Source organism: Suricata suricatta, chromosome 9 (genome assembly GCF_006229205.1).
Source record: "Suricata suricatta isolate VVHF042 chromosome 9, meerkat_22Aug2017_6uvM2_HiC, whole genome shotgun sequence".
Classification (NCBI taxonomy): domain Eukaryota; kingdom Metazoa; phylum Chordata; class Mammalia; order Carnivora; family Herpestidae; genus Suricata; species Suricata suricatta.
Genome location: NC_043708.1, coordinates 30,417,759 through 30,440,498, shown reverse-complemented (window position 1 = coordinate 30,440,498; position 22,740 = coordinate 30,417,759). Strand labels below are relative to the sequence as shown.

Sequence of the window (22,740 nt, the reverse complement as noted above, 5' to 3'; positions counted from 1 at the left end):
AAAAAAAAAAAATAGTCCTGAAGAAAATCAAATGCTGTGGGCTGAAGACAGCAACTTTGTTCATGATGTACAGCACCATCTTTCTTGTTTTTCCCTCCCAGAAAACTTTTGCTAGATTACTTTGTTATTGCAGCAAAGCTAACATTTAGTGAGTGAAACAAGCAATTGCATACACAGTCAACCAAAAATGTAGAAAATAGCTAGAAGACCAATTAAACAAGTGTAACTAAATATGTACTGGTTTGGGACAATTTGTACATTACGAGATACCAGGGTTTATTAGGCTAGTGGCTAAAGGTATTTTCTTTTAATCAGGCTTCATGCCCAGCACTGAGTTCAACACCAGGCTTGAACTCACCACCCTGAGATCAAGGGTGGGGTCCTTAACCCAAAGAACCATCCATGCACTTCTAAAGGTGTTTTCTTTGAACAAACTCATATTTTCTTTTAAATCCCTCCTTCATTACCCACACCATAGATAACTAAGTTCAAAATTTTGCTATATATCTATTGAGGGTCTTTTAAAAATAAATAAATGTATAAATGGTCGAGCTCATTCAGTACAAACTATCCAAGTTCCAGCCTAAAGTTTCTAAGGGCTGGGGAGGTCAGAGGTAAGGGTTGGCAGCTCTGCAGCTTCCTGAACTTATTTCTGGGTAACTTTAGTTGCAAACAGCAACCCTAGATACTGGGCACCTTTGAAAAATGGCGTGCCTTCGGCTCACCTCAAAGCATTAAAGAATAGTAGCTTTTCACAGTCATTCTCTTTATGCCTGAATTTCTAAGCCTGACTACTTTGCTGGGAAAATGTGTAAGGCTATTTCACCATCATTTTGAAAACACAGTCTTTTCTGTTTCCGAGGCATGGTATACTTTCATGTGTTACATTGCAGAAACCTGAATAGGGAGGGCTAACGAAAAACCATTTGGACTTTAAAAGTAGCTTGAAACCTTTTCCAACCGGCTGAGTTCTAGTGCAGAAATCTGCATTCTGACCTCAATTCAAGATGGCCTGCCAGCTACAGTCCTAATTTCAATATTCCATCATGCAAAACCCGTCCATTAAAAAATACTGCAGTTCCTTAGTCTTCTTACTATAAACCACACGTCAGCGGTGTGGTACGGTTACGACATTCACTTGTGCACTAAGCCACCTCCTCCAAGGTACAACCATGAACTAGAAGAAGTAAGGAAGTCAGAGATGGCCAAATATTTTTGCAAAGCTTGAGTTCCTTTTACCCAGTACTCCTCGGGGTGTCTTAAGAAATACTTCGGCTATAAAAGAAGTGTCATTTGCTCTTGCTTATCTTTATTTATTTATTATTTTTTTTTATGTTCGAGAGAGTCACACCACACACAGTGAGGGTGGGGGACGGGCACAGAGAGAGGGAGACAATTCAAAGAAGACTCCAAGCTCCGAGCTGTCAGCCCAAAGCCCGAGGCTCGAACCCACGAACCGTTGGATTATGAACTGAGCTGAAGTCGGAGGCTCAACTGACTGAAACAGCCAGACGCCCCTGCTCCAGCGTATCTTCACAGGAGAGACAATGATGAGTCCCACTACAGGAGCAAACATCTTCAACCGTGCCCCGTCCAGCGGGTACCTGACGGCCCCGCCCACCGCTGATGCAGGTCGCTGAGGCGGTCACTGTAAAGTGGTCCCTGCCGCCCGAAAACGTCTGGCTCCTCTGAAACGTCCGTCCCTGGGTCCAGCGGGGAGGCCCCCGGGGGCGTTCCCGGAAGTGACGCAGGGGCGCGCCCTCCATTTTGTGGAACGCAGGAGCATCGAAGTGCGTCAGATTTGGAGAGACGTAGGCGAGTTTAGTCCTGGTCTGCGAGGAGGCAGACGGCTCCGTCGCAGACTACGGACCTCTCTGGTCTCAGCTGCCAAAGATCCTGTCCGGTAGGTGAGTGACTCACTTTGAGGGAAAGGCTTCTCGGATCGAGGCTTCTTCATGGCCGCTCAGCTCGTGAGTGGCCAGGGCTGCTCTCTTTGCGGAGGACGGCGTCCAATGAGCGCAGTTTATTCGAGGTGGGCGCTGGGGCACGTCTCCCTTGGGGTATTGTTTGAGGGGAACTGAGGTGGAAGGGCGGTCGTGGTTCTGGTCCTTTGTACACAGGGGTCGTGTGCCCCTCCCTGCCTCTTACCTCTTCACTACCTGAACCCCCCGAGTTTGGGCCGAGCCCTTTGCTCGAGGGTGTCGTTAGGGCTTTCTGCGGGAGGGCACATTGACTCCGGAACCATGGAGTCGTGGGAGGGGGGTGGAAGGAGGGCGTTTGGCACGCGCGGCGCTCCTCACCGCCGGCTCCGCCGCAGCCATTTTGTGGTTGCCGGCGTTCGCCCGGCGCCGTCTGCGCAGGCGCGGCGGTGGCGTCGCGAGTTTCCGGCTTCTACCCGTTGTGACGCTCCTGGGAGGCGGCGACGCGCGTGCGGCCCGTCGCCATTGGTCTGGCCTTGCGGAGGGCGGGGTCGGCTCCGCCCGCACTTCTCGGCCTTTCCTAACTGCGGCAGATGGGAGGGGGCCAGAAGAGCCGGGGAGAGAGTGCGGCTGCGCAGTTCCAGAGGCGGCAGTGGGCGTTGCGGTTGCTGCTGTCTGGGCCCAGGGAAGGATCGTGTTGGGAGCCGAGTTTTAATTTTGTCTGCAAGGGACCTGGCCTAATAAGAGGCACTCTTGGCAATCTTGTTTATAACATCACCGGGTAAACATTTTATTTTATGCCGTTTATGATTTTGACCCCTTGACCAGGCATTCTTCTGACATTCACTGGTATTGTTTCAATCGAATCATTTTCTAACAGGAAACATTAGCCGGACATCATGAGTGGCTGTCGAGTGTTCATTGGGAGGCTAAATCCCGCGGCCAGGGAGAAGGACGTGGAAAGATTCTTCAAGGGGTATGGACGAATAAGAGATATTGATCTGAAAAGAGGCTTTGGTTTTGTGGTAAGTGTTTAGAACCACTGTTAAGTCGGTAAAGATTTTGATGAGCAGTGTTTTTTGTTTTTCGGAGTTCAGGTAGGGTATCCTTGGAAAACTTTGTGTTCTGACAGCATGACTTTTCTTGAGGGAGCCCGCTCCTGATCCCTGTCATTAAGCTAGTCGTCTGCCTCACGTTTGTAGCGCTCTTAATATGTTGTGGAGTACATCTCGGCCCCATCAAGCGCGGTTTTTTCCCCCCGTGTTTACCTTTTAGGAATTCGAGGATCCCAGGGATGCAGATGATGCCGTATATGAACTTGATGGTAAAGAACTGTGCAGTGAAAGGTGAGAACGTTTGTTTCGGAACCCGTTAGCACTGTAGAATGGACTGGATCGGCTGGGGTGATTTTTACAGTGGCTCTCTTGTGGCTTGTGTGGGGATAACACCGTTTTTTCCCCCTTCCTGTAGGGTTACTATTGAACATGCTAGGGCTCGATCTCGAGGTGGACGAGGTAGAGGACGCTATTCTGACCGATTTAGTAGTCGCAGACCTCGAAATGATAGACGGTATGTGATAGGTGGCGGATGGCTGCTTTGCACAGTCTTTACAGGAGGCGTTTTTAACGTTTAAGAACCATTAGCAATAAGTGATTCTGCAACTTACTAGTAATCATTTCTCCTCGTGTTAATCCACTGTCCTGATCAGTGTGTGTAATAAGTCGCTAGGAACTTGATGCAAGTCCTTTGAATGACGTGTTCTGTCTCATTGCTTGAACTCGCCCACAAGCACAGTAGGTACCCACTGCTGCATTTCTTCCATTGTGAGTGCTCATTTTCTTCCTCAGAAATGCTCCACCTGTAAGAACAGAAAATCGGCTTATAGTTGAAAATTTATCTTCAAGAGTCAGCTGGCAGGTTTGTTGAAATACAGTTTTGAGCTATTTTAATGTGGCTTTTAAAAATTTAATGGGTAGCTAATGTTTTATTATGTTTTAGTAAAAGTAATTTTATCTTTAATTAACTTAAGGGGTTTAATTGTAATTTTTAAATTTTAATTAAATGTAACTGGGGGATATTTGAAACTTTAATAATTATTGATGAAATGTTTATAATGTTTTAAGGATATGTTGTTTTTTAAAAATCAATTTTAACCAAATATTAAACCCTTTATTTGCCAGCCTATCTGTGTCGTTGGCCTTATGACGAGGAGTGCCTGTGGGTTATCCTAATCGTTGTCTTGGTCACTCTTGGTTGGGCCTGGTTGACTTTGCCAGTCAGCTCCTACAGTGATCAATTGGCCACCTCTAGATCTGTGTTTGCCGGTCTAGACGTAATCGGTGCAACTTAACTTGAAGTGCCAGGTTGCAGCGATCCCAGAGCGTTGATAACGTGATCTGATCCCTAAGTTGAGAGCGGTCTTCCTGTAACGCTTCCGAATAAGAGGTCCTGGTCGAAAAGAGTTGAAAGATACGAAGTTAGGTGGTCGTTGGAATCCTGATCGCAGTAAAGTGGTCCTTGGTAACTGCACAAGAGTAGAACGAGTCTGCATCGCCTGTATCGGCTGATAGGGAGGGCTGTGCGATTAAAGGCTTCCATCGATTGGGTAGTGTCCTTCAAGTGGGTGGCGAAGAGCCAGTCGGGCATATGTCCTGAAGGTTTCTCCGACCGATTAATGGTTTGCTGCTTGACTAGCCTAGGGAAATAATAATAAAGGTAAAGTAAACTTTTTTAATGACATATGGGGCACAAAATAACTGGTGTCTTGTAAATGTTCTGTTGTTTTTTGTTTTTTAATATAAAATTTCTACTTTAGTCTTTACTTTTAAAATATGTACTGTTTTCTTTTTTGTTGTTTTCCTTGCTTTTCGTTTTGCTTTTTTTCTTCTGTATTGAGCTCAGTATAGACTAATACTACTTTAATGTTAAAACCTGAATTTCCTCTAGCATTTTGCTTAAAAGCAATATGCTTTTTGCTTATTTCGTGCCCTGACCTAGATAATTTTTCAATTCTGATAGAATACAAGTGTGGTAAATGCCATGTTTGTACTTTATCTAACATCTTCTCTTCCAGTAGTCTTGTTTTTTTTTATACCATGTGGTTGTTTGTGTGTCCAGTTGCCTTTTCGTTGCTTGACACAATTGTCTTGTGTTAAGGATCTCAAAGATTTCATGAGACAAGCTGGGGAAGTAACCTTTGCGGACGCACATCGACCTAAATTAAACGAAGGGTGAGTGTGTATTGTAGACCCTAACAGCCTTCTAAAACTGAAGATTTTACTGTCAAGGTTTTCGGAGAACTTAAAATTTGGACATGACTGTAGCGCAGTGGTTCTCCATCCAGGATGAGTTTGCTCTGTAGGGAGTATTGGACAATAGTTACTGTAACAAGTTGAGGGTGCTGCTGGCATCTTTGGAAAAGTTGAGAAACTTTGTTGCAATGCTGTTCTTCATTAAGATCTAAGACAAGGTAGCATGAGCCAAAGGGACATGTTTGCTACATGTAGTTGGACTGTGTTGCAAGATGTATATCACTTTATAAAGGGCTTTTGTGTTTTTAATTGTAGGGTGGTAGAGTTTGCCTCTTATGGTGATTTAAAGAATGCTATTGAAAAACTTTCTGGAAAGGAAATAAATGGGAGAAAAATCAAATTAATTGAAGGCAGCAAAAGGCACAGGTATCTCTTTAACATTTCTAAGACAAAATTTTAATCAATATGTCTGTAGGGACTGCTGCTTATGTTGTATTTACCCCCTTCCCAGTAGGTCACGAAGCAGGTCTCGTTCCCGAACCAGGAGCTCCTCTAGGTCTCGTAGCCGATCTCGTTCCCGGAGTCGCAAGTCTTACAGCCGGTCCAGGAGCCGGAGCCGGAGCCGGAGCAAGTCCCGTTCTGTTAGTAGGTCTCCTGTGCCTGAAAAGAGCCAGAAACGTGGTTCTTCAAGTAGATCTAAGTCTCCAGCATCTGTCGATCGCCAGAGGTCCAGGTCCCGATCCCGGTCAAGGTCCAGATCAGTTGACAGTGGCAATTAAACTGTAAATAACTTGCCCTTGGGGGCCTTTTTTAAAACACACACACACACACACACACACACACAAATTCCCAAACCATACTTGCTAAAAATTCTGGTAAGTATGTGCTTTTCTGTGGGGGTGGGGTGGGGTTTGGAGGGGGGGGTTGGGTTGGGCTGGGTATCTTTGTAGATGTGGACCACCGAGGGGTTGTTGAAAACTAATTGTATTAAATGTCTTTTGATAAGCCTTCTGCTCACATTTTTGTGAATGTCTGAAGTGTATAGTTTGTGTATATTGAGAGAGCTCTTTTATAACTAAAGCAAATATAATTTTTTTGTACTAGAAAAGATTTGAACATTTTAGTTCTTGATTATTCATATATGTTAATTCAGAATTAGTTTAATGCCTCGATTAAACTAATTAATGGCTTTGGACATTTAAAAGAGCTCTAAATTTGCTGTACATAAAGGCTTGAGTTTTCCTTGTTAGGGCCAAGGGTGTCCTCCCGCCGGCCCTCCGGCAGCTGCCCGACAGACCCGTTGACGCAGCTGTTTGTTATTGATAATAAAAAGATTATAAAATTGTTTTTGTCTGTCTGTGTGAGGACGAATGCGGTTTACTCCTCCCTCCCCATCTACAGTCAGCACATTTAAAACGCCTTCTAGAGAAGCCTGGAGTTTGGTGTGGTGGATTTTTTGTTTTTTGAAGATTTCAGTCTTGCCATTCCAGTCAGGGCTAGTCCAAACCAGGGCTGAGAAGGCCGTGAACTGTTTGCAGTAGTGGTGGCAGTTGTTTGGGTTTCTTGTGTGTGACCTCCCAGGCTCTTTCCCTTTATCACTTTATTGTATTGGCATCAGGTTATTTAGGCTTCCGTAGCCAAGTGATTGGTAATTTGGGAGGGAAGTTACAGAATTTGTGTTTATGTGTTGTGTGTAATTTTGAAGGTTTTGAAGGTGAGGTTATCACACAGAGCTCACTTTAAGTCCATGCAAAAGAGTGCTTTAAGGGGATTCGCATGTTTTTTTTCTTTCAATGCTGCGATGTGGGCGTGGCAGTGTGTTAAGGGGAAAACAGTTGAAGGTTCTACATCCATCTTCGTTCTGGGAGCCTAAACCTGCAGATAATGAGCTCTGTTACTAGTTTCTTCTAGGACTCTCTGGCGATCACTTGCATTACCTTGGTTCCCTGTAGGAGTGTTAGGTTGGATGAATGGTAACAGTGAGTGACAGACGGTAGCCAGATACTCTTACAGATGTCTTCCCCGTGTGTTCACGCATTTTCACAACCCGCTTCTACGTACAGTAACACTTCTATGGGAGCGAAACTGGGGCCAAAGAAGGGCAAGTCAGTAGTGGGCTAGTGTGGGAATTAGAAGCCAGTTCTCCAGAACCAGAACACCACGTTTACTTAGTGTAGACAAATCTGCCTTAGCCTTGTATGATTTTTTGAGGTAAACAAGCACCAGAAGGATTGCTTTTGGCTTTCCAAAAGTGTGGGGATTGGGTAGTGGGAATCCATTTGGGGAAATAGGTTTGAGAGGTTTTGGTATACATGTACTTCTCATACCCCAGACTAGAAATTTAGGCCATAAAGTGGGGAAGTTGATCCCTCTACCACGAGTGAGATGGCTTCTAGGGAGAGTTTAGTATACTTGTTTATTCAGGTGGTGACATGTATAAAGCCATGGAACCTAGATTTTTTTCTTTTTTTCCTTAAGATTTTGTAAGTAACCTGCACCCAATGTGGGGCTCGAACTCGGAACGAGATCGAGTCACATGTTCTACCAGCTGAGCCAGCCAGATGCCCCAGGTTGTTTTTTTTTTATTAGGTTGCCTTGGAAGGCTGGAAGACAGCCCAGAGTTAATGTCAAATGGAAAGAGTCAACTTTTCTTAAGTATTATAAATGTAACTGAGTAGAGTGATGTAGGTACTTTTTGATATTTTACCAGTTGACTCTATTCTGATATTTTTTCACCTTTTTCTTTACCTCTAAATAAGTAAATGATATCCGTGGCTCACCACTTGAGCAGTACAAGTTTTTGTTACACAGTGAAGCAGTAAAATAAGGCCCTTTGAGCAAATGGCAGAGATGACTGGGAGTTCGTTTGAACCAGCAAAATAAACCTGAATTCCCAGATGCCAAGACCTGAGAAATAGGGGAGTGTGAGTGTAATCTTAAGCAAATTTAGGATAATATTTTGCTGGACATAGTGTAGTTTCTGTTATATATTCTTTTCATCTAGTATTTTAAGAGGACAATTTGAGTGTCCTAGAACCCAAGTCCAGCCTTGCTTTCCTGAAAAAACCAACTCTATTCTGTTTAACCAAGGTTCCAGGCAGGTGATGTCCGCTAGGAGGTAGAATCATTTGAACAGTTCAGTTTAAGAGACTATGATAAGTGGTAGGTGGGTAGACCTTTTTTTCACAGATTGAGAGTGTCAGTGACCCAAACCGGTGATTCTTAAATTTGCCGTGGAACCAGGAGCCCTGCTGGTATTGGACATCGGCTAGACTCTGCCTTAAAAAGTAACGGGGGTTCCCAGTCCTGCTAAATGGTATGAAATCTTAATTAGGCATGGTCTCCTATTTGCAAGGATGCGATGTTCATGAATGTATCTCATGTTTGCATGTGGGCGTTATGTAAAACATTCCATTGGAGGAAATTTGAAATACTAGAATTATAATTAAATAGAGCAACCACACTCCTTTAGCGATAGCTTGCATTTCTCTGAGTTTTGAGGGGTTGTAACATGAGAACCACTGATAGCTAATGAACTGATTTGCCAAGTTCTTAGTGAGTGAACAACTCTGTTGCGTTTCCTTGTTTCCTGGCTTTCCCCTTCCACTTCTGACGGTGTTCTCCAGAAACGTCCATTCATTCTTGTTGAGTTTTTGAGCTAGTCGTGTTTAATTGCTTTTGTGTTTTATGTCTGCTTTTGTACATGTGTACATGTGGTGTCATGTTGGTGTTCTTAGGAGCTTGAATTCCATTAATGTCAAAAGGGAAGGAATGGGGAATTTTAAGGTTAGAAAAGACTTCTGAAACTTAAATCTGGGAACACTCAGAGGATTTCCTTTTTGGTCACGAAAGTCGGAACAGGCTTTGGATATTTGGTTTTAGGTGAATGTCCCTATTTGTTGCTTAATTCAGAAATTGAGTGCCTCTTATATGCTTGTGGAACACTGTTCTGGAATTGCATGGACAAAAGGCAGTTTTGGTTTTTGCCTTAATAGGACTGTCATTGCGGAATTCTTTTATTTATTTTTTGTTTCATTATTATCATTTTTGAGAGGGGGTGCCACAGAGCGAGAATCCCAAGCAGGCCCTGTACTGACAGCACACAGCCTGATGCCAGGCTTGAACTCCCAAACTGTGAGATCATGACCTGAGCTAGAGTCAAGAGTTGGACACGTAACTCACTGAGCCACCCAGGCACCCACAAGTTTTTGTTTTTTAAACAGGTATCAACTTGGATACTGGGGGTTTGGGCGAGGCTCTTTAGGTAGACTCATCTGTGCTCCCGCCAGGCGAGGTTTGTCGGCTCTGGTAGTTTCTGCTGGCAGTTCAGGAGAGAGACTCCGTCTCTGGTATTCCTTTTCTCTGTTTGCTCTCTATCACACTGGCTTCTGAATGACCCTCAGACCAGAATCCAGTACATTGGGGGAGCTAGGCTGTACAAGGGGAGCACTCCTCCCCTTTGTGGGTGCCGTTTCCTAGGGCTTCTGGAATAGTTTCTTTAGTTGGAGCAGCTGTGTAGATCATTTTTGTTTTATCTGGAAAGTTGAAAAGGGTCAAGGGTGGGGAAGGAGAGTAACAGTAGTTAATATGAAACTTTATTCAGTGGAAGACAGCGCCTCCTAGGGGCTAAGTTGTATTCTATATGTTTTTGTGTGTTCCCCCCTTTGCCCCCATCTCTTACCATGCGTCCTCCCATGACTGATTTTTTTTTTTTTTTTTTTTTTTACGTTTTGTTATTTTGAGAGCAGGGGAAGAGGAGAGAGAATTCCGAGCAGGCTCTGCACTACCAATGCAGAGCCTCATGTGGGGCTTGAACTCACAAACCTAAAGATCATGACCTGAGTGAAAATTAAGAGTTGAACACTTAATTGGACCCCAGGTGTCCCCTCCCATGACTTATTCTTAAACTGGAGAAAGATGTGCTTTCCCTTGAACATCCCCAATGGTAATATTACTAATAATTATCAATCTTCTAACTTACTGGTTTTTACTCACTTCTCTCCAACTTCTTGGTACAGGCAACGCAGTGGGAGAGTTGAGTTTTATGTTCAGCAAAGTGCTTGCATTCCACAAGCAAGGAAGCGCAGGGAGGGAAAAGCTTTAAGAGGTCTTTTAAGTTTGGAGTTTCCATGCCCCCCTTGTCGGACGTGGCTACCCCTTTTTCTGCCGATACGGAGGTGGTGAGGGGTCGGGGTTCCCGGATATTGTCCCCGTTTTTGTAGGACACAGGGCTCAGCAGCAGGGAAAGGCGTGAGTCCCCCCTGCCCCGGGCACAGCTGCGGCAGCTCTGAGCGCCGCGGCTCCGCTGAGGGTCTCCTGCGGCGTGCTGTAGCCCGCAGGCTCGGGGAGGTGGCTGCCTAGGTTAGAAAGCTTCGCTTCTCACACTGCTTGTGCAAGGGGGTGGAGACTCCGGGCTGCACGCGCTACAGATTTGAGTCCCCTTCAGGGCAGCGAGATGAGATGGTTTTCCACAACTCCACTGTAGCTTCGAATGAACACTTAGAAAGTTTTGAAGTATGGTTTCTTTGGGGCTGCTTGGTACGATTATATGTTAGTGGTAAGTCTGCATATACTACCATAAGATAATCCCCAGGGGAAGTTGTCTCCTATGGTCTAAGTCCATCTCCAGGGTCTAGAAAACATTTTGAAGGAGTCCTCAAGTTCATGGGAAATGAAGGATTTGAGTGACTAAGAATATAGTTTGAGTATAATATGCTTAGAATTATAAAATACTGAAATGACCTAAAAAAAAGACATGGTCCACTTAAAGGAAGGGACTTCGTGGGTTTCCTTGAGGTTTATTATAGTTTAAAAAAAATACAAAACTCTCAGAGCATCTTAGAGGAGGTGGTGTTTAGAAAGTAATTTAATAGTGATCATATTAAGTATCAATTATATTAATATTAAACTATTGTAATGGTTACTATTTAATAAGCTTACCCTTAGTTTTATTTACTGTGTAGCCAGAGTTGGGAGTCTTTTTTTTTTTTTTTTTCCCCTTGGATTCTGTGTAATTAGGCTTTTGCTTCAGTGTGTTTTCCTTCATAAAGGAGGACCAGTGGTGCTGTGGTCTAGACCTGGTTCTAGGACAGGAGGACCTAGTCCTGGGACTCCCCGCATCTTCCAGATTGTGAATAGGGGCCTTTCACACAACTGATACCTCATAGCTATTTACTATCCAAGACCATTCTGTCCTATTTGTTTATCCTGAGTCGTCCATGGTCTCCGCAGTTGAAGTCAAAATTACATTACTCCCATGAGTGTGAAGTCTGTCTAGGGTTGATTCTTCTGGCTAGAAGGCAGCAGAGTGCTATTAATAGGAAGAGGTTTGGCTCTTTGAAGTCCCTTCCTACTTCTTGGTGCTATCTGGTTCCTCATGATTCGGTAAGAGTTGAAGCTCCATGCAGAGGTCCCTGCCCGAGACTGGTGTGCTGGCCAGGATCAGGTCTGATATATCGGGGAGAACTCAAAAGAATGATTCAGTACTCACCCTTGGAAGGCTTGATTTTTTCATAGCAACGAAAAATGGAGATGAGGAGAACCCCTTCTCCAAGCTGGAAAATCATGTAGAGGAGAGGGAAGAAGAAAAGTGGCCCAATGACTTGGGGGGGGAACGTCACATTGAGAATGGTAGAGCAGAGTTGAACGTTTTGGCATCCGGTTTCCATGCTGACGGTGCGCCTGCACCTGTGTTCGGTTCAAAACAAAACAACCCTGACTGCCCTCAGAAGAGACGGGAGGGTGCCACGCTCGCCCATCTCCCTCCCAAATTGCCTGAGTCCCAGTGGATGAAGGGGGAAGTCGGTGGTGACTCTGTAGGTTCATGGCTGGGAGTATTTATGAGAATTTTTGAGGAGCTAGGAGATTTCACCATTTGTCCACTTCTGCAGGACTACCAGCTTAAAAATCGGAGCAGATGGGAGCCGGTATCACTCATTGGCTTGGGTGTCGGGTTTTACCTACAGGGCAGTTGCCCTGTGAGCATTCAGAAAATTGTCTGAAATGCCTGGGCCCCTGGTCCCGTTCCCTAGTTTCTTTGATTCCAAAACATTTAATGGTTAAAAACCAAACTTGGTTCAGTCCCATTATCTACCTTGGAACATACTGTCTGGGTTTTGCTCTCTTTATTTTACGGACTAAAGAATGGGGGGGGGGTGCCGAGGTGGCTCAGTCAGTTACGTTTCTGACTCTTGCTTTTTCTTCAGGCCATGATCTCATGGTTCATGCCATCAAGCCCCACGTGGGCTCTGCTCACAGCGTGGGGCCTGCTTGGGATTCTCTCTGTCCTGCCCATCCTCTCCCTCGGACTCTCAAAACAAACATTAAAAAGAAAAAAAAATTGGGATGTTTACATCTAATGAATACGTATTTAATTCATGGAGCTGTGATTAGTGTCTTTAAATACTTAACTAGAAGTTGTAAAAATTCTCAGCATGTTTATTAGTGGGGGAGACTGCTGTGATGGCCTTTGATTGGCCATTTATTACCTGCCACTCTAAAAATTGACATACAGTAGGTCGTGGGCAGCCTTTTGACTCTCCTGTGTCACCACATGCTACATACATCCAGTAGTTTGTTTTTTATTAGTGTGTTTTTTAAAATGGGTAACCTTGCAAGTTGTATTTTTAAAGCAATTTCATTTTGTGGGGGAGGGAGCATTAGGGTGCTACTAATGTTCAGACTCCTGCATAAGCATTTGTGTAGGGCTGAAAAGAGGCAAAGTTCCTGAAATGTGCCACTCCAGACAGGGTCTCTGTCCCACACCAGGCTGTCAGGCCGACAGTCCCTGCAAGTAGCCCCTGGGTTTGTGATTGGATTAAACTCGGTAGAGGGCCAGGGCCACCAAAGCTCTCTGTGCCGCTTAGCAGAGTGGTCACCCAGTGGTGTCCTTGTCAAGACTAAAGCCTGGGCCGGCAAGGTGGAAGAGTCAGGAAGGAAGAGTGTCAACACTTGCCATGACAACGTGGGACTGCTCCAGGGTTGTCAGCTACCAGGTTTCAGCAGGAGATGGAGTCTGGGCTCTGGAGGGAGCACTGTGTCATGAGCTCTTTGGGTTATTAGATGCAGATGCTCTTGCTCCCGAGCCGTTCAGTACCTTAACCTCCAATATTTTCTCGGTCCCGAGTTCCTTGTTGGGTTGGTGCATTTGCACATTCTGCCCGGAAAAGGTCTCTCCTAGGTTCTGGATCTCCTTTTCCTGAGCGTCCAGGACAAGAATGAGGCCCATGGGACACTGGGATCTGAAATAATACTTACTTTCCATTGAGGCGGAAGAGAGCAGAGAGGACGTAGCCCAGCAGGAAGCCGACAAAAGGCATCAGGGAGGAGGTGGCCAGCAAGTGCGGCGTCATGACAAACATGATACTCTTGCCCACGTTGATGACTGAGAGTGCTGTGATGGCCACACTTAACAAAACCATGATGATTGTCCCTCCCTGTGGGTGAAGATGGGAAGAAAAGGCAGTAAATGTGGGGGGTGGGGGGAGGAGCAAGTCTCCGGGAGAATGGGTGGGTATCAAAGGTGGAAAACACTTATTAAAAATTAATTATGTGAGGGGCGCCTGGGTGGCTCAGTCAGTTAAGCGTCTGGCTGTAGCTCAGGTCATGATCTTGCAGTTTGTGGGTTCAAGCCATGCATCCAGCTCTGTGCTGGCAGCTCGGAGGCTGGAGCTTCTGATTCTGTGTCTCCCTGTCTCTCTGCTCCACCATTCACTCTCTCTGTCTCTCAAAAATGAATAAACGTTTAAGAAAATAGGTATTTGAAGTGGAAGGGAGTGCAAAAAAAGCTTTTATCTTTCATTTATTTGGAATTCTTATCAGTAACTAGGAAGCTTCTTGGAGCTCAGAAACTTGATAATTAACATTTTTGTTACTGGTGACTTAAAAACTGGATTTTTTTTTTTTTTTTTTGATACTGAGAGGGACAGAGCATGAGAGGGGGAGGGGCAGAGAGAGAGGGAGACAACAGAACTGGAAGCAGGCTCCAGGCTCTGAGCTAGCTGTCAGCACAGAGCCCGATGTGGGGCTCGAACCCATGAACGTGAGATCTGACCTGAGCCGAAGCCGGAGGCTTAACCGACAGCCACCCAGGTGCCCCAGAGCTGGATTTTTACCAGGAAAATGGGTTTATTTGGAAATAGCAGAGGAAGTTCAGTTTGAGACAAGCAAGCTATGGTGAACCATCAGCAAGTCCTGAGAACACGGATGGGCTGGCTTTTAGGGAGAGACACGGGGTGGGGCAGAGTCCTCGTTGGCTGGGTGTTGGCTGGGTGTTTCTGGGAAGGAGAAATCCATCCTCCTGCTTTGGTCTGTAAAGTAAGCTTTCCGTTAGGGAATGCAGAGTTTGCTTTTGGCCAGTGATAATGTCTGAGAGCTTTCCCTTCAGGGCTTCCAGAGTCCCTTTTAAGTGAGATTTTATTTGCACATACCTCTTTTTTAAAAAGTGCACGGGGAAGGTGCAGAGTGAGGGTGAGAGAATCTGAAGCAAGTGCCTCACTGACAGCGATGGGAGGAGGGGGGTGTTGAACTCATGAACTTTGAGATCACAACCTGAACCAAAATCAAGAGTCGGATGCTTAACTGAGCCACTCAGGTGCCCCCCATTGCTCCATTTCAATCAAGATCTTCAAAAACATTGCTCATCAAGAGTCAGGTTTTTGTTTTTGTTCTTGTTCTTGTATTTAGTGGTTGCATCCACTAAAGTGGCTTTGTCCATCCATCCCAGTAAGTGGTTTTCCTGGTTGTCCCATTTTGGAAAGAGCAGATTGGAAACTGTTGAGGCCACATGGATAACAAGGAACAGTATGAGGCAGAACTCAGGCATTTCCCATCTGAGGTCTATATATTGTCAAGATCGTAAGCTTTGGAGGTCATATGAGCTCATACCTCCCCATCGGTGTGCCCCTTCTGTAGAGATAGGTATAGAGTTGGAAAATGAGGTGTTAGTCTTGCCATTTGTCCACAACCTTCTGCTTAGACAAGAGACCTTAGATAGATGCTTCTCCATAGGTCACTGTGTTTTGGGGACCACCTGACTTCACTGTTAACGCCGACCCGAAGCTGTGAAGAATGTCCGTTTCATGGGCAGCCAATGCCTCAGCTTGCCCGTGGCCCAGGCGATGACCAGGCTTGTTCTTCCCACACAGGCGGTCTCCACAGCTTGCTGACACGGGGACACAGGTGAGGCAGTTCGCCAGTAGCAGCAGGAATGGGAAAAGGATCGGTGGACTGGCTGAGTAGCTGTAACAGCGGGTCCCTTATTTAAGGGTGGTGGATGGCTTCTGGAAAAGTGGCTTGTAAACCAGGTTGTGCTGAGGTTCATTGACCTAACCACAGGGACTCAAATAAACCCTTGCATAGCTAAGTTAAAGTATTACTTGAATTGCGTGCCAAATACAGCATCCAAGAAACCGTATCTTGGCTTATCTACATGTGACCTTCCGCTAGATAGTGTGTTTGAGCAGGCACCTTCTGCCAGAGTCAGTTTCCAGAAGTTGGGTAATTTTGATTTGAAAGTCTCTAGAGGGCACCTGGGGGGCTCACTTGCTTAGGTGTCCACACAGTTCGAGCCCTGCCCGCATCACGCTCTGTGCGGACAGTGGAGAGCCTGGAACCTGCATCAGATTCTGTGTCTCCCCCTCTCTCTGCCTCTCCCTCACTCATGCTCTCTCTCAAAAATAAAACAGTAACCAAAAAAAAATTTCTTGAAGTCTGCAAAGGTTAAGTGTGCAAAGAGCCTGGGCCGAGTGTTGGCTCATTTTCAGCTTGTAGTTCACTGTATTTTATGCAGCAGGAGAGGTCATCTGACTCCATTTCTGTTGTTGAATTGAGCGGTGGGTGTGCCATGCAATAGGAACAGGAGACGGGTTGATGATCCTGGCTCTGCCAGAGAAGTTCCCCGGGCCTCAGTTATTCTACATATAAAATTGGGTCAGAAGGCCAGAGACTGAATGAACTTTATCTTGAGAGCCTTTCCAACTTTAAGCTGAGATTCTTCCTGCATCCCCAGATGAGTATTTTTAATTAAAATTATTCAGGGGGCGCCTGGGTGGCTCATTCGGTTAAGTGTTGGGACTTCAGCTCAGGTGATGATCTCACAGTTCGTGGGTGTGAGCCCCACGTCAGGCTGTGCTGACAGCCTGGAGCCTGCTTCGGATTCTGTCTCCTCCCTCCTCCCTCTGCCCCTTTCCCGCTCATGCTGTCTCTCTCTCGCAAAAATAAACATTAAAAAAAATTTTTTTTAAGTTATTCTGAGTTAAAAAGGAGACATTCTTATATTAGTTGTGACTAGCAGTATGGTCCTTGGCTTCCTTACCTATAAAATGAGGAGGAGCAGAATTGGATTAAATGATTAGCAGAGGTCACTTCATATTTTTACATTTTTTTTTTTAGTATGCCTGTATCTCCACAAACTATCTTGAATAAAATTGTGATAGACCCAAATGTTTCTGGGTTTTTCTTTCCCCTGCTAATGTGGGGAGTGGTCCTGGCAGAGAGAAGGACTCATGGACAGAGAAAAGCGCTGACACTGGGGAGGGGGGTTTGGCTTTAGCAGATCAAGCTACCTAAGAATGTAAAGTGTGTGCTGCGGAGTATGACGGAGGTGCTTTGAGCAGCGGAGAGACGTGATGGGGTTGGTGCTTTCCATCTCCATCCTCAGGTTGAAACTGATCAAGGAGCCAGGATAGGAGGCTATTTCAGTTGTGTGAGAGAATAGTGGCCCAAGTGACTGTTGTCACAGGTGGAGAGGAATAGATGGATCCAAGGGACAGAAGACAATCACTTGTTCAGGTGGCTGTGAGAAGGGATGGAGAGGGGACACTGAAAATGACCTAATGGTTTCATGCCTCAGGCAGCTGGGCACCTAGAATGCCATTCTTTGAGATAATCACGGGGGTGGGGGAGGAACAGGCTTGGGGAGGAGACGGTTTTAATTTAAGACATACTGAATTTAAATGCCTGAGGCACAGTCAGGTAGAAACACTTGGCAATTAATAAATGCATCCTGGGAGGACCTGGGTAGGTGGCTCAGTCGGTTAAGTATCCAACTCTTGATCTCAGCTCAGGTCTCCATTTCTTGTGTTGTGAGTTCAAGCCCCATGGCTGTGCTCTGTGCTAGGCGTGAAGCCTGCTTAAATGGATGGGTGGATGGATTCTGCAGTTGGAGAGAGTTGAGAGCTGATGATGGTGTTCTGGAACTCATCAGCTTGTAGATGGTCATTGAGCTGGACCAGATCTATGGTGGAGAGACCCTGGGCTTCGGAAAATCTGGCAAGGAAAGAGCTTGGACTGCAGGCAGAGAAGTAACTTATACAAGAGGAGCTCGTTAGGGAGGACAAAGCGAAGTGCCAGAAAGATGATAGGAAAGCAGGAGCACCCAGCTGAGGGAGGAGGCTTCCGAGAGGACAGAGGTGGTCAGCCACACTGGAAATTGCTGAAACGTTAAGGATGAATGAGGAATGTCTGTTGGATTTGGTGAGGGAAGTAGAACAGGTGGTCATCAATTTGCTGAATGGGTGGGAGACCAAGGAGGAGAGAAGAGAGATTCAAGAAGCTGAGACTAACTGATGAGGGCCTGTGACCTGGGAGAGCAGCCCTGGCGGGATGGCAGGAGGAAGGTGCTGGATGAATGTTTCCTGACGTGTAGGTTGGGGAGGAAAAGGGAAGTGTTGGAGCTCTGTAGGGATTTTCTTCTTTTTTTTTTTTTTTTTTTTAAGGTAGGAGGGCGGTGAACCTATATCAACACTTGACTGTGAAAAGACACGCAGAGACGTCAGAAATGAGAGTGAAGTTGGGGGAGGCTCTAGAGGTTGGGGGCCATAATCCGTAAAAGGACATCTCTGAGAAGCAAGAGTAGGGAGAATGGATGATGCCGGCCAGAGTTAAGGTGGGGTGATCGAACACGGACAGGAGGAGGAATGACTTTTCTGGGTCTTCCAACAGGGTGGGGAGGGGCGCTGTGGCCACTGTACTGGGACTGTGCCAGGACAAAGACAGAACTGCCCTAGATGGTGGCCGTGTGAAAACTGAAAAGTCCTGAGAACCTGACTTGCAGCTTCTTTGTTCCAGGCCCCAAACTGCTGCCAAGCCTTGGGTGTCCAGGCAGCATGCATGCCCTGTAGGTTGGCCCGAGGCATCGACCCGCGTAGGGACCAAAGCAGGTGTTCAGGGCGTCAGGAGGACCAGGATGGAGCTGGGGCCCTGGTGGGTGAGCAATGAGCTGGAGGGGAGACTGACCAAGACAGCTCCTGGACCACAAAGTTGATAGAGGGATCGTGGTGGCACTCCCAAGAGTTTGTGATTCTTCCGAGGGCAAGGCAGTGGCATGATGTCCTGTGTGCATGACCACAGTGCCCCTGCCCCCCACCCCCAAACTCTGTGGAGCCCTACCCTCCCTCCCACTCCACACCTGCAATGTTGGGAGCACGTACAGCGCCTCTTCCCCTGCTCTCTTCTGTGGCTTCTCATAAGTCAGCCACGTTTCCCCTAGTTCCCCGAGTTCCTCCCTTCAGACTTCTCCCCAGGCTGACCCAGATCCTACCCTTTCCAAGCCTGTCCCCTCCAGGAAGCTTTTCTGGACTGCCTGTTCCTCACGAACCCCACCTTCTTGCATTCAACCAATACCCAACTATATGTCTACCATATTTGATCTTATTTCTCGCGTGTTCCTTCACTTTCTGCTAATATCAGATTCATTGACAGCAATGAAACCTCAGAGTCAACGTCTAGGCGGTGCATCATATAGGCTTTTTTGTTACTAAAACAATGATTTCTGATAATTGTGTCATAAAACGTGTTAAAAAATAATTTTCCTCCTAACTCTTCAGAAGTATTCTCAAGCCCATTACAGTCCCGTGGCATAGGTGTCCCAGTAGAAGACCCTTTTCTTTCTCCAACAAGGAAGGAAACTGACACAGAAGAAGCCCCACTGACTCTTTTCAAGCCATACCCTGAGATGATGGTGGTGCTCTTGTTCCCTGCACGAATCCCCAGGTTCTTACCTTCTTGACATAGGGTACATATTGTGGCCGTTTGGCATTGAGGAAGATCCCAGCCGCACAGGGAATGAGAACCAGGACTAGCGATACCACAATGCCTTTATAGGGGACCTTGTCCTTCAGGTCCCCGGCGTAGATCCCCCTGGAGTAGATATACAGGAGGAGGGGCATCATGCCCAGGGCACAGAAGGTGGAGCAGGTGGTCATCACGATGCTGGGTGGGAGAATGGGAGAGTACAGAGAGCGTGCCCGTTAATAGAGACTCTCTTGTTGAGTACTTGCTAAGTGCCAGGCACTGTGCTAAGCAGTTTACATACATTAATTTCTTTCCTTTTTTCAGTAGGCTTCGGAGATACGGATACGGGTTACAGGATAGAGTGTGAGTTCCAAAGCCTGAGTAATATATCTTCTCAGCTCTAATTTGTGTCCTAATTATACTGTTACTATTTCCATTTGGAACCCAATATGTGTTAGTCATAGGACCCCGTATAGGGAGAGGCCTTCCGGAAAGACCACCTGAAAGAATGAAGCTGCTAGGGAACATTGTTGGATTTGGGGATACTCACGTGACAATACATGGCTCCGGCTTCCATTCTTGTGGGGGTGTTAAGCGTGAGGGCTTGGCAAGACCCCCGGAAAGCCCCACTCAGTGCGTGTTTCCCTTCCCCGCAGCCCTAACTATCTGCTCTAATTCGTTGTTTCCGTAGAGGTGAAATACAGTGTAACTGAACACCAAGCCTAGGTCAAAGGGTCCAGAATGTAGCCATCAAGAAGGGCAACAGGTAGAGGTACCATCATTAGGAATAAGACGTCAGAGCAAGGCGCGTGGCTGGCTCAGTCAGAAGAGCATAGGACTCTTGATCTTAAGATCGTGAATTGGAGCCCCACGTGGGGTGTAATGATTACTTAAATAAAATGTAAACAAAAAAGGTGAGGAGAGACTCCCCAAAAATATTGTGAACTAAATAATGGGAAAATCCTTCCTCCGTGAACATCTAAGACATCTAAACACATATTTGAGCTTGGAGGAAATTTAGGGAAATTTTCAGGTACCAGAGACAGGATGCAAAGGGGTGGGTGGGTGAAGTCATGCTGAAGCTCCACTGTGTGGAGAGGGAGGGAGGGGGGTGTTAGTCTTGGAATCTGGAGGCTTCAGTTTTAATGCCCAAAGGAGGGGGGACCAGAAGTGAGGTCTTATGCTGATACAGGAGAGTTGAAACCGAGAAATCCATAATAAAAGAACTGTTGGAAAATAAAAGATCTAAATATCTCACATTATCATCATAGTGGAAAAAATGTCTGGAAAAGCATAATGATGCCACACATGTTTTAAAACACATGGGAGCTAACCTTGGGTTACATAATAGTTTCTTAGAAACAAGGGGCACCTGGGTGGCTCAGTCGTAAGCATCCAACGCTTGATTTAGGCTTAGGTCATAATCTCACGGTTTCATGAATTTGAACCCCACATGGATTCTGTGCTGACAGTGTGGAGCCTGCTTGGATTCTATCTCCCTTTCTCTCTGCCCCTACCACACTTGCACGGTCTCTGTCCCTCTCAAATAAACTTAAAAAAATTTTTTTAATGACACCAAAAGCACAAACAACCAAAGACAAAAAATATATTTAACTTATTCAGAATTCACGTTGTTAGCCATTAGAGAAATACAAATAAAAAATATAATGAGATTGCCACGCCCACTAGTATGGCTGCAATAAAAATAATGGATAATAAGTTTGGTGAGGATATGAAGAAATAGGAATCGTGTGTCCTTGATGGGACAGTGACAGAATGACCCAGCAATTCTGATTGATACATACTTGAGAGATGGGAAAAGCATGTTGGTACATATGTTGACACAAAAGCTTGCATACTAATATTCATAGCATTATTCATAATAGCCAAGAAGTGGAAAACAGTAAAAATATCAACTGAGGAGCAGATAAGCAAAATATGGTGTATCCATATCATCATCATACAATAATATTATTCAGCGATAAAAAGTAATATATTAAGTATTGCTACATGTTACCACCTGGGTGAACCTTGAAAACAATGTGCTACGGGGGCACCTGGGTGGCTCAGTCGGTTAAGCATCCGACTTCGGCTCAGGTCATGATCTCCCGGTTTGTGGGTTCGAGCCCCACGTCGGTCTCTGTGCTGACAGCTAGCTCAGAGCCCAGAGCCTGTCTTCGGACTCTGTGTCTCACTCTCTCTCTCTCTGCCCCTCCCCTGCTCATGCTGTCTCTCTCTCAAAAATAAATAAAACATTTTAAAAAATTAAAAAAGAAAAAAAAATGTGCTACGTGGAAGAAGGAGAAGGATAAACGACCACATACTGTGTGATTCCACTGATAAAAAACTGATAGAGACATGAAATTGATTAGTGGTTGCCAGGGGCTCAGGTGAGAGAGGAATGTGTAGTGACTGCTAACTGGCATCTTTTTGGGATGATTAAATGTTCTGGAATTAGATAGTGGTAACAGTTGTACAACCTTGTGAGTATACAGAAAACTGTTGGATTACACACTCTAAGAGGGTGAGCTTTGCAGTATATAAATTATATCTCAATACAAAATAATTAAATCTGGGGAACAGCTAAAATAATCCTTAGAGAAAAATTCTTATAGCCTTAAATGTTTATATAGGGAAAGCAGAAGACTAAAAACGAGCTAAGTATTTTACTCAGAAAACTAGAGGAAAACAAAAGAAACTCAGGAAATAGAGGAAAAAAATAATGTATAAAAATTGCATATAAGGAGAGGATCACTGAAACCAAGAGTAATTCATTTCTCTGCCAAGTCCAAGAAAAGACCCCTCCGGCACACTAACCAGGGAAAAAGACGGCACCGTTGCTTATATTAGAATGAAAAAGGGAACGTAATTGCAGACACTAAAGATTTTAGAGAGTTCTAGAAGAAACCAAGGTCAGTTTTGTACTTTCATTTTTCAACTTAGATTGAATGGAAAATTTCCTGGGAAATATACAAAAACTAATTCAAAATGAAGACGAAAACCTTAATCAACTTAGAATCGCTGAAGGACATAAAGTGAGCAGAGAAAATCTATCGTCCAAACCCTACAAGAAGTGTCTGGTTTTATAGCAGAGCTCAACTAGACATTCAAGGTCCAGATAGTCTCAGTATTATACAAAGAATACAAAAGGGGGAAACATATCCCCATTTATTATACATGAATAACATAATTTTAGAAACAAAGCTGCAAAAGGATGTTATGAGGAAGGAAAGTTAGGAGTCTTTCTCATGAACAAAGAAGAAAAAAATCATAAATACAATATTAGCAAATCTCACAATACTATTATAAAATAACACAAGGAATAAGATGGGTTTATCTCAGCAACGTAAGAGTGAGTACTGACCTCTATCCCTGCATTATCACATTAAAGAAAACAATGGTATGATCATTTGATAGATATAGAAAATTGCCATTCAACAAAATTCAATGCTCATCATTACAAAAATCAGCACACTAGCAACAGAATGGAATTGCTTAACCTGTAAAGGGTATCTATCAAAAACTACAGCAAACAGTAAACTATGGTAAAAAATTAG

At 45.1% G+C, this 22,740-nt stretch overlaps 2 protein-coding genes across 6 annotated transcripts in view; one reads left to right on the top strand and one right to left on the bottom strand.

Annotated features, from left to right (window-relative positions):
• Positions 1 to 1,760: 1,760 nt before the first annotated feature.
• Positions 1,761 to 5,965, top strand: SRSF5 (serine and arginine rich splicing factor 5). 5 transcript variants are annotated; one of them, XM_029951783.1, is made up of 8 exons: positions 1,761 to 1,907; positions 2,800 to 2,944; positions 3,195 to 3,265; positions 3,390 to 3,488; positions 3,767 to 3,836; positions 5,076 to 5,149; positions 5,486 to 5,596; positions 5,685 to 5,965. In XM_029951783.1, exons 2-8 carry the CDS (start codon positions 2,819 to 2,821, stop codon positions 5,947 to 5,949), a joined length of 816 nt encoding a protein of 271 aa, XP_029807643.1. In that variant the 5' UTR covers positions 1,761 to 1,907; positions 2,800 to 2,818; the 3' UTR covers positions 5,950 to 5,965. The 5 variants fall into 5 exon arrangements, with proteins under 5 accessions (XP_029807643.1, XP_029807641.1, XP_029807639.1 ...); XM_029951781.1 differs by having other exon boundaries at positions 1,763 to 1,903; positions 5,682 to 5,965; XM_029951779.1 differs by having other exon boundaries at positions 1,763 to 1,907; positions 5,682 to 5,965.
• Positions 5,966 to 9,316: 3,351 nt separating this feature from the next.
• The window catches only part of SLC10A1 (solute carrier family 10 member 1), a 20,109-nt gene continuing 6,685 nt past the window's right edge, over positions 9,317 to 22,740 (bottom strand). The window contains exons 2-5 of the mRNA XM_029952500.1: positions 19,171 to 19,381; positions 13,427 to 13,605; positions 11,661 to 11,857; positions 9,317 to 9,705 (exon numbers count right to left, since the gene is read on the bottom strand). Of these exons, the coding sequence (XP_029808360.1) occupies positions 9,599 to 9,705; positions 11,661 to 11,857; positions 13,427 to 13,605; positions 19,171 to 19,381 (694 nt within the window). The 3' untranslated portion in view covers positions 9,317 to 9,598. The remainder of the gene's footprint in view (positions 9,706 to 11,660; positions 11,858 to 13,426; positions 13,606 to 19,170; positions 19,382 to 22,740) is intronic.